The 12,052-nt window shown below is 40.4% G+C and overlaps 1 protein-coding gene across 1 annotated transcript in view; it reads right to left on the bottom strand.

Annotated features, from left to right (window-relative positions):
• Positions 1–12,052, bottom strand: part of KCNH5 (potassium voltage-gated channel subfamily H member 5) — a 147,965-nt gene that overhangs the window by 89,407 nt on the left and 46,506 nt on the right. Inside the window, exon 6 of the mRNA XM_026849866.1 lies at positions 11,465–11,894. Coding sequence (XP_026705667.1) covers positions 11,465–11,894 — 430 coding nt within the window. The remainder of the gene's footprint in view (positions 1–11,464; positions 11,895–12,052) is intronic.

Below are 12,052 nucleotides of genomic sequence, written 5' to 3'. Positions count from 1 at the left end.
AATTACCCCCAAGTCCTAACGTAGAAAGATTGCATTTGATTAACTGGAAAGTTACATTTCCTTTAGGTAAGGTGGACTTTCAATTTGAATAGGGAATGTATGCATTAATGACGCACAGTGGTAACCTTCCTTATGCCTCAATTTCCTATTCAAAAATAATGGAATGGAAGCATCTATCAGATTTTGTGCTTTCAAATGTTTCTGGTCGAGGAGGAAGAAGAAGGGCAAATGAAGCTAATCCTTTCATTGTATGAAGGAATGATAGTTTGTTCTCGTGTCTTTACCAAACAGGTGATCATCCAAGCATACCATGTAAAAAAAAAAAAAATTCCATACACGGGACATCACAGAAATGGTTGGTGAAGCTTTCCAATACACCTACATGAATTTTAGGCATAAGTGCTAGCAACCTTCAAACAGGACTTACCCTCCTAATTCCCTCTTGACTATATTTTGAAGATCCACCCATAAACCTTAAATGTCAGAAATGTTCCTTTCATTATGGCTTGTGGCCAGAAAAACACTTAAAGGTAAGCTCACATTAAGCAACAATGAGGTCAGTGGGCCTATTAGAGTGCTTCAAACACATCATGTGTTTAGGGTCCCGGTTCAGGAAGGACCAAAGGACCTGATTAATAATAGGTAAGAATTTATCACACCTCACTCTGCCCTCCTATCCGTTAACGTAATGTCATTCGATCCTGTATGAGGCAAGAGAGATGAGACTTAAAAGGATCCAACCATCCAAGGACAAAAGGACCCCATCCAAAGAAAGATAATGTTTGCCTGTGTGACAAGTAATGATGCTTTCAGGCTGTTCAACCTTGCGAATACATCGTAAGAATTACGATGTACTAGCTGCTACCATTACTATTGCCATGTGCACACACAAACACAAAAATTGAAGGGATATGGATATGACTGCTACTTCCAGTGTTCCAACTTCAGGAAAGATCCAATTTAAGGGGATTTTACCTCAAAACTGACCATCTTCCACTGAGGAAAACTGACACAGACCTCAACACAATGCCATTTCTGTAGGCATGGGCTTCTTCCTGAAGAGGAATTCAGCCTCCAAGCCATCTCCAATTGTCACATCATCATGTAGAAATCAATGACAGATATTTATAACTCCTCCTACACCACCTTCATCCTATTTCAATTCTGATTACATTTCACAATATAGCTTTGAAATACGCTTTAATTTTCATTACATGCTTTAGAAGAAATGAAATATTCTGCGCTATTAGAAAATCCTTCATGTTGTTATCCACAAAAATGTGGACAAAATAAAATAAAAGCTTATTAATCTTTCAACTTTTTAAAAATATCTTTTTCTATCTGCTGGTCATCTTCCTTTTACCTGCTTGCTTAGTTTCTCCTGGAAATAGAAATTGTTGAAAGATTGCCCCAAAATCTCTCTTTTCTCTTTCTTCCTGAATATTTAAGGAAGATTCTACTTCCATCCTTCTACTATTCTCCAGTGGTTAATACCAAAAGATGTGGAATTTTGCAAAAAGTGTATTTTAAAGGAATAAAGACATGAAAAAAGAGATGGGAAATTGAATTTCCAATATAAAATTAGGATTTTCTCTTTCTTTAGTGTAAGTCTTTATTTTCTTAATGAAGAAGTCCTGATGAAAACACTGAGGCAAGAACTGACTATATTTCATGTAACAAAAACTTTTAAAATCAAAAAACGTCAAACTCCTCTACTGAAATTAATTTCTCTTTGTTTCCTGCAGATGGACTTCATTCAGAGACACAGTGAGATCACCTTTTCCACAAATAACTGAATCAAGATTTTTCAGCTCCAAATGATACCTTCCAAACATATTAGAGAATATGAACGCTACCATGTATCCCTCGCACTTGAGAAAAAATGCCACTAAAATTTTGTTTTAGTTTTGGACACCCCCACTCGTTTCTCAATGCCTCGCACGATTTGGATGAAACAGCATTTCCACAGGGAGCTGAACTTTTCCAGGATGAGTGTAACCCAGTGTGTGCATGTACATTTTATAGTTCAAATATGGAAGTGATACAGGGTGAATGCAGTGCAAGCATGCAGCCACTACATCACGGACCTTACAACATCACTAAATGTTAAAGGATGGTCAACCACGTAGAGAAAGCAAGCTTTCCTTCCCTTGCCTTGCTTACCACATTACAGAGATTTTCAGCTGTACCTTGTTCTCTCTGCAACAACAGAGATGTAGGGTTGGGAGGGATCTCAAGGGATTGCCTGGCCCAACTGCCATACCGAGGTGGGAGCAAGGATACCTGGACCAAACCTGGTACTCATCGATGAAGTAGTGTCTACCAAATCTGGTGGTGGCTTTGCATATGGTCTGAATGCACCCACAAGTGAAAACTTTTGGTGAACTGATGTTGGAAACACCACTCTCATTCCCCCCTAACTGATGTGCCTAGCCTTCAGAAAACACAAAAGATCAACATTTTTTTCACTTTTAAGCACACTCTTTCCATGGTAGAAGTCAATCTTCAAGTTCCCCTTCAGCTTAAACCAAAGTTAGTTCCTCCAACTATTCCCCTGAGATCCTGTCTTGTAACAGATTTTTATTGATCTCCTCTCTCTCCAACTGGTCTACAGCTTTCCTAAAGCCCTGGGTTGGTTTTTTTTTTAAAAAAAAAAAAGTCTCACCAGCCCTAATCCCAGCAGAATTAATATCTTCTTCAGCTGGCTTATGACATTGCTCCTGATACTTTACAGAGTGATATTTACAGGTTTTAGCCCACTGTTGTGTTACGCTCAGTCTCCAGCTGCCTATCACTTTGCCACTCCCTTTCCTCCAAGATCCTCTCCAGCCTCAGAGCAGCGGAGCCAGTTATTCCCAATACTGGGCTTATGCATTTGATTTGCCCTCTTCACACGTGCTGCACTCCAGCACTCTACTTGCCTTTACAGACATTCACCTTGCTGATTCCAGGCCACCTTTCCAATTTATCGGGATCATTATGGATTCTGATGCTGTCATCTAAGCTGCATGCAACCCTTCCCATAACTCTCCTGATGTACTCTCTCCGTTCTGTCATTCAACTCTGCTAAATGAAAGTGTTGAATAAAATCACATGAGGGGCAAAGACTTGCAGGGTAGTTCCCTCCAGGTTTGACAGTGAAGCCCTTGATTACTTTTTGAGAGAGATTTTTCAATCACTTACGGCTGACTTTGTTATGACTGTGTTGAGATCATTTTTCACTCTCTTGCTATGAGACCACTATGTAGAAAAGTGTCAGAAGCCTTTTAAAAAGTTCAGATATATTGTGTCTACTAAATTCCCCTTATTCACTAGGCAGTTCTCTTGTCAAAAAAATAAGAAATCAGATTAATTTGCCATGAACTCATCTTGCCAAATCCATGCTGGCTGCTGGCCAGTGGAAGAAAACTAGTTTTAATCGTTCATGACCAAAAGGTTCCTACTGAAGCACAACCAGATTTTTTTGACTCAGCAGAGATGCACATCAGGTAGCCAGGGGAGAAATGCCATTTTGGATGCTATCCTGTCCTTCCTCCAAATTGAAGGGAAAGGGGTAAAGCTCTTTAAGAAGGACCCTGAAGTCACACTCCCACACAGGGTATGCTTCCACCAGAGGGAAGTTTTTCCTGATTCTACCAAGGTTCTTGTAGAAAAAGCTGGAGGAAAGATGAATGAAGACAAGAGATGTTCGAGCTCAGTCCTCAGTGCTCTCAGTATTTTCAAGAGGAACATGACATTGTACTACTTCAGACCTACAGAAATGAAGCAGTGCGAAACCAAGAACTAGTATCTGTCATCTTTTATCCAATTACCTGATATCTCTTAGTACCACCAAACATGTTACAGTACCACAGGCATTAGCACAATAATGAAACTTCCCAGAGATCTGGGCATTTTATTTATTTAGAAAAACAACACAAAAAAACCAAACTCTTAACAACCTCTCTGGATGTGCAACAATGTCACACAGTTTTTCAGTTCTGAAAGTCAACCTAATGAAATTTAGGCAAGGAAATCTCTTGACTGACCAGAAAAAAACAATATTTTAAGGCCTGATTTACTGGTATGATTCAATTTTTCTACAGTGGGACACTTCCTAAATCAATTTGTCTCCTCACTCCACTGCCCATCCTAACAACTTTGATACACTCTGGTTGATAAACCATAGCACTTGTCTGCAAGTAAAGCTAGGCCAATATTAAGGAGATTGAACAGAAAATAACCTGGTTTACCCAGAAGAGCAGAGCTGAGGAGCTTACACTGTTGAAGTCAGGCAGGATCTACCTGGGTAACTGGCCAGACTTACTTGGCTAACTCTCCCTTTTGAATGCCAACCACACACAGGTATTGTGTCATGAGTATACAAAATCAATCCCTGCAGATTTCACAGGCCTAGATCACTCACTTGGCTTTCTGAAACTTCAGAACAGCCAGCCATGAACAATCCCCCTAGCCCCTTCCATCCAAGTGGTATAATACCCTTAGAGGTTACCTTTTATCTAAGATTTGTTTATCCCTCTAGCACAATATGCTCTAAAGCCGTGCTGTGTTGTGAGCTAGTCAGCTATATTTGCTGATCTAGTTGGATTAATTAAAACTTTTTGCTTTCTGAGAGATACAGATGTTATGAGTAATCGAGGACAACCTGACAATCCCTCTGGGACCATCTCAGGTGGTTGCTTGCACTGTGTGTGATCAAGATCACTGTGCAAATGTTGATCTTCCACATTTATGTATCATTTCTTTAATAGCAGTTTTCAGTTGTTTTAAATAACATTACTCAATAGCATGAAATAACATCTTTCTTCATTCTTCCCTCTCTCACTCACCTCCCCATGTCTCTTGATACCATAAATTCATTTAAACATATCAAGCCAATGATAATAAAAAAAAAAAAAAAAAAAAAAAAATCCCATAAAGCTTCCCAAGGAGACTGTTTTAGAGTTTTAAAGCTCTTTATATAAAGACACATGTTTCTGCTATAAACTAGAACCTGAATATCTAAAAATCCACTGCCATGTTAAAGCAAAACAAGGCACCTATGCCCTCTATGGTGCTTCTGCCAATTACCCTCTCCTCAGAGCCTTCTCTTCTCCAGGCTGAACAACCCCAAATCTCTCAGCCTGTCCTCATAAGGGAGGTGTTCAGCACCCTGATCATCCTTGTGGCCTCCTCTGGACCTGCTTTAGTAAGTCCATGTTCTTCTTATGTTGGGGGCCCCACAGCTGAACACAGGACTCCAGGTGGGGTCTCACAAGAGCAGAGCAGAGGGGGAGAATCACCCCTCTCAACCGGCTGGCCACACTTCTCTTGGTCCAGCCCATGACACGGTTGGCTTTCTGGGCTGTGAGTACACATTGCTGGCTCACAGACAGTTTTTCATCCATCACTACCCCCAAGTCCTTCTCCTCAGGGCTGCTCTCAATCCACTCTCACCCAGCCTGTGTTTGTGCTTGGGATTGCCCTGACCCATGTGCAGGACCTTGCACTTGACCTCGTTGAACTTGATGAGGATCACACAGACCCACCTCTCCAGCCTGTCCAGGTCCCTCTGGATGGCACATCCCTTCCCTCCAGCAAGTCAACTGCTCCACACAGCTTAGTGTTGTCAGCAAACTTGCTGAGGGTGCACTTGACCCCACTCTCTGTGTCACCAACAAAGATGTTAAACAGCGCCGGAGAAGATGACCATGAAGAAGTAAGAAGCTGCTTCATCCCTCCCTCAATGGGCCAAATTCTGTAGGACATTCAAAACTTTGACAAGGCCAACCTCGTAATAACTTGCAAGCAATCCTTCCTGCAGGCTGTCACCCATCTCTCCAGCCACTTCACACTGATTGCTGTGGAAGCATCCTGCATGCCACCTGCCAAACGCAGTTTGAAGGTTACATCTGTATGTAGCTGAAGTAATTAATGGCTCACCAGAAGGGTCATGAACTTTATCAAGAAGATTTGAACAAGGCCCACATTTTAAAAAACTCTAAGAAGCAGCTCAAAAACTGGCACAAGTCCTCTACTGCTGAAGAGGTCAATCTATTCTGCACCTCCTGGAGAGGTGGTACAGAGCCATGTCTCTCCCAAATCCCAGATTCCTGCAAGAATGGAAAATGCCCTTACACAGGACTGACTCCTGTAGGACACCCTTAGAGCTGCACTGGATTTCAATCAGCGCTAAATACTCAAGCCTATAAATTCTTAAGAATGTAAATCCTTCTCACATTACTACCTGTTGCTGTAAAAAAATAAGATTTAATCTATATTACTGGTAGTGATTTTTGCTAGAAGGTCCTATCTTACACATACATTTTCCCCGGGATCAAAAATGGAATCCTATGGACTCTTGGGATTGCTTGTCTGGAAGTCTGCCAGAGAAGTGCTTTCCTACAATTACACACTGTTGTGTCAGTGCGTGGGCTTAGCCACTGCTTAAAAAATTTACTAGATAAACCTCCATGATTCATACAAACAGCACTCAAGTGGCTAACTACCATATAGTGGCAGGGAACTGACTAATGTTACTCGAACAATGAAAGAACCCACTTGAATAATGAATTAGGCTTTGGCAGATCAATGGAGAGATGACTGACAGCCTGCAGCAGTCCATGTCACAACTCCAAAACAAGAGCTGAGCAACAGCAAGGGAGGGTGCCACAAGCAACCATAAGCTTTTCAGCACTGTTCACCCATGGCTCAATATGGGAGGCTTTAGAACTGGAGATGGCTCAGATGAGAGCATCTCACCCGTTCTCATTAGAAAAGAGCATGTCCTATTCTCTCTGTTTAGTAAAATTAAAAGCACAGAAGGGTATCAAGAGGAACCTACCAATGCTCTCCTCCATCAGCTCTCCCCTGAACAATAACAACGTGGGGTCAAAGTGACAGCAATTATGTCTGTTTTCTTTTCCAACTTGCAAATCATCATCCTGGGTATTTTCAAGATGAAAACAAGAAGTCAGCATTTCGAGCCATGAAATTAGAAACTGAGTTTTGGAAAAAGCTCTCTAGAAATTACTCCAGCAGCTGGCAGAAATGACCAGTTTTCCAGAGAAATTATCCTTTACAATCACAACAAATTCTTCTGCTCATACACAAACGCAATTTGAATTAACAAGACTGTCTTCTCCATAATTTAAAACCAATCATTGAAAAATATTATCTCCCCCACAACCACCTCCCCATAAATCTGTACGTAAATAGAAGCCAAAGCAAGCTATGTATATGAGATAGAAGTATCTTCCTAAAGCAAGACCAACAAAGCATCCTTTCTCAGCTCTTCTGGGGACTGATGGATGGCTAAGAGATTCTTCTGGGACTTTCACATCCTGAGAAACAGTGAAGTATTTAATGTTCATTGACACTCCTGCCTTCGATATCTTGTTCCGATTTTCCCATGCAGCAAAGATCATAGGACCATTTCAGTGACCAGTGGAATATACTGGATTTCTGTTACTGCTTAGATGAAGTATGCACTGGGTTGGGCCCACTCAGCTGGACAAATAAACTCATGTAAATGCCATATTTATGAGGCCAGACTGACTGCAATCTGCTCTATGTCATTCAGAGCAACTTCACGGTTGTACAAGGACAGGGGCAAACCAATTGCTCCAGGTCACACAAGAAGCATGCAGAAGTGTATAAGAGACCTTTTGAGCTGCAAGCTGGGAAGCTGGCCACTTCTCTGCCAGCGGAAGCACAGGAGGGAAGAAGGCGTATGGCAGTACATAAAGTCTTGTCATTTAAACATTCACACTTGTTTCTTCAGAAAACCCCATCTCTCCTGAATTCTGCAAGCTGTTTCGCCCTGCCATATTGCCACCTTCCCCAAAATGCCTTTTCTCTTTTACAGACTTTCCACTCACTGAAGTCCTGGCTGTGCCGAGTTGCAAGATAGTAATGGTGTACAAACCAAACGTATCTTTCTGGCTTCTTTCTTAATGCATTCCTTTTTGTGAAGGGCACAAACACAGTTAGTTTTACATTTACATCTTTGGCTGTGCTGCAGAAGCCTAAAACCTGCCTGTGAACTGAGCTAGAGCAACATGCAGCAGCAGGGATTGAGTTTCTTGCTAGAGGCTGTGAGCTGACAGAAGATAACGGGAAGTTTACAAGAAAGGTCCTTCCTGAATGATAAAGGATTCCTGGTCCATTCAAAGGATCCGACAGACCTACCTATTTGTTCTGTTCTGTGCAGTGAGGAGATGAAATGACCTATATCAACAACACAAAAGGAGCTGCAAAAATCAGATTTTTAATGCATATTCAGCAACTCTAGGCAGCAAATGCAGAATAGGTATTTAAACAATAACCCTTGTAAAAACCTTGCCCTCATGTCATAGAATGCTTTATGTTTGCTATTTTTAGCTTTTCAAATGTCAAGAAGCAACAGAAAAAATATTGCTGAACAGCACTGGACACCAAGAAAAAGCAAGTGAGGCAAAAAAGAAATCCGAAATCAGGTTCCCAAGATGAGGTTAAGTTATTCATAGCTCTCTTTCCTGTAAGACAGGTGATGTATTTCAGTCTAAATATCCCACCCAATCTGTCCTCAGTGAACAACCAAGTGACAAACTGCCAATCACACGGAAAAGTATCCCCGTTCATCTGGATTTTCCCCGCCACTGCCCCGCACTGAGCAATGCTTTATCAGCAGCTACAGAATCTTAATTTGGCTATTTTTAACAAGTACATCATTTTGTTATCCTGCCCACCAGAAGGATTTGCAAATCTCCCCAAATACTTCTCCCAGGTCCTGATAACTTTGCCAGCGTGAATAGGAAACTTCGGGCTTGCAGAACAAGCCACCACTAGCTGACAACACAGTCAAGATTTTCTTTCATATCTGCAGTTTGCATGAGTAGGCAGCTGGGATTGTGATGAATTACTATCTCTGATTCCAGTGCTAAGTTTAAGACATTTATTTGGCACAGTCTGCTAGAAGAGACACTGCCAATATCAACTACTGGTATTAGCAAACTTCTTCAGGAAAACTACCAAAGGTATTTCACAGTCTCTCTCTGCTTATAACAGGAGTTAGTTCAAGGACCAGAGTTTTTTATTGATTGAACAATAATTTAATTTTGCTGAATGTTTATCTCAAAACACTGTTTCAAAAGAAAAAATGAAACATCTTGTTTTGAAAACAACTCAAATGAGTAATTTTCAGTTCTTAGTTGCACCTTTTCTTGGGGCCAAATCCTTTTCCCAAGCTCACTGACCACTTTGACTGCCTGAGCAATTGCATTTTGCATCGGCTATTTTGTTGTGCCTTCCTGTCCCATGTTGGTGTACAGACTGTTGTGTTCTCAGCAGCTGGCACTGCAAGCATATTTACACAATCCTACAGGTCTGATCTCTTTGCAGAAATACTGCAAGCATAACGCCCATGACCAGTATCTACTTGGAAGCTGGGATATTTTCTAACCAGTATTAACCAATCAACCAACTCCTTCAGATTTCAGGAGCAGTCATCATATTGATGTGCATTAACTGAAAATCTTCAAATCTGCATTGATATCCTTGCAAAAGATTCAACCATTTAATCATAATTGTGCATTTTTACACTTGCAAAGAATTTAAGAAGGTTTCTGCTGTCTGTAGCCTTCCTGCATGCTTTTCACCCCACTCATAAGAGAAGCACATTTATTTTGATGGCATTCTTTTTATGCATTAAGCAACTTAACTATCCTTTTGCCATGCTTCTGGAATTTTAGATTCTACTTCTGACTTTGCCCATAAGCCTACAGACCTACTCACAGTTTTCCATCTACTAAGCTTACAGACACCACTTACAAATTTGACATCTAATAATTTTGCAGGTAACACTTGTGAAAACTGTTAAAATCAGCCAGTGACACACACACAGAGTGTTGTAAATAACAACTTTGATACTATGCGTATTCCCAATCTTTAACATGTGTTTCAGAGATGGAAAAGCAAGAGTACAATCCACATAGAACAAATACAAAGTAGGTTACAAGCTCCATTTCCTTTTCATTTACTGAGGCCATGTATCCATTTTGTTATTACTATCATTAATACTATTATTATTATTCATTATGGTTTTATGGCTCTCTTTCCACCCTACATCAATTACCACAGCTGCTTAGTTCCTTGTGTGGGAATGTCCTCTGCAAGGAAACAGAATTCCCCACAAAAGACAAGGCAAGTAAATATTACAATATTTTAAATGTTCTATATCAACTTTATTTTCCAAATCCCCAGCCTTCTGTAAATACCACAAAGCAATTTCAACAAACGGCTAATCAGCACCTATAGGTTTTCTATGGCCTAGCTGCAATAGCTCATTAATACTCTAACTTGGGGATTTGGTTTTTATGGACTTCGAAATGTTCCGAAACACACCCACCCATCATGTAAAGATGCTGTTCAGCAGAAATTTCATTGCACCATGCTGCAAGCAGAGTCCTAAAACTGCAACCTCTCTTTTTAAAAAGCATTAAAAAAATCTCCAAACAAATGGCTTTAATCTTCTAAAGACCGAGAAAGACTGTAGCAAGAAAACTTCCTTTTTATAGTTCAGTATTTCTCTGAGATGAGCTCAAAGTGTTCGCTGAGATAATTATCAGAGAGCTTATGCAGATCTTATTTTCAAAAGGTTTTGTTTGCTCTTTTGTTGCATAATTGCTTAGTGTTCGTATGGAGCTCAGAAAACAGAAAGCATCAGAGAAATACCAAGAATTATTTATTTAACAGAAAAATAATTCTCCAAAATGATATTAACATTTTCAGCAGTTTTTACTATGTTTTGAAAGTTTCTGTTAACCTGGAGAGCTGCTCAGCGATCTAACCTTGGCAGCACATGAAATGAGAAATGTGCCTTACCAGTACTGGTTTTAGACTATTTCAGTGGAGCTGAGAAACAGCAGGAAGCAGAGAAAAGGTGCAATACAGTGTCTTATGATTCCCTTCACTTCTAGCTTTGCTGGTGGCAAAGGTCACCACGTTCAAGAGATAAAATCAGAACTTGTTTTAAGTCAAACCAGTGCCATAAGGTACATAATCACTTTATGGAATCACTGATGTTTCAAGAATTGGCTAAAACCACTTCAAACATTTCCAAGCCTGTGCAAGTTTATAAGCAAAACTCAGTTAGACTACCTGAATTTGAATATATGTTGTAATTTTTAACCAAATTCCAGCCAAGACCTTTCAAAAATGATCAAAGCCATCTTTAAAGTGTAACAAAGAGGCCCTGAACTCAATATAAAATTGTCATTGGGCACACTTATGTACGTACTACACTTAGTCTCGTGAACAATTTAAAAGATAGAGCAACTACACAATTTCAAATCCTGTTTCTAATAATTCCAAGTTCATTTCATGATTCTTTATAGGTACCTTCAGATCTTTTAGGATGTCAAGAAAGCTTACAGCAAGCGTGCTATGCAACCATCATACTAGCTATATCTTTTGCTTAAACACAATAAAATCAGATGCTACTTACAGCCAACCATCATCATGGCCACCGAAAAAATCTTCTCTCCATCAGTCGTTGGTGCTATGTTTCCAAATCCTATTGTTGTAAGGCTTGTCATGGTAAAGTAGAGAGAGGATATGTACAAGGAGTCTTTACTGGGTCCTCCCTCCCACTGCCCTGAGCCAGTGGTGTTGTATCGATATGGTGTCCCGATACTCAGTGCCAACTGGTAGAGCCAGCTATCTGTTTTGATTGTATTAGTGACTTCATCTATAACTTCATAGTCCCCGATGCTGTACCATATGCAGGCTAGCCAGTGGGCCACTAGTCCAAACACACACACCAACAGTACCAGTACAGCAGCACCATATTCCAGATAATGATCCAACTTCCTGGCAACTCGACCAAGTCGTAGAAGACGCACCACTTTTAAGGAACTGAAGAGGCTACTGATCCCCTAGAAAAGAATACAAATCATTATTTCACCTGAAATATCCTGCTGGTTAACACAGAAGGCGATACAGCAATTTCTGCATTTGCTTTAAATCTTCCTATACAATTTTTCATGTCCCAGATGATAAAATAAAAGATCAAACCCTCCCCTCTCCCCTGTCT

The sequence above is a fragment of the Athene cunicularia genome (genome assembly GCF_003259725.1).
Source record: "Athene cunicularia isolate RWA chromosome 5 unlocalized genomic scaffold, athCun1 chr5_part1, whole genome shotgun sequence".
Taxonomy (NCBI): domain Eukaryota; kingdom Metazoa; phylum Chordata; class Aves; order Strigiformes; family Strigidae; genus Athene; species Athene cunicularia.
Note: the sequence above shows the minus strand (reverse complement) of the source record. Positions and strands in the feature narration are given on the sequence as shown.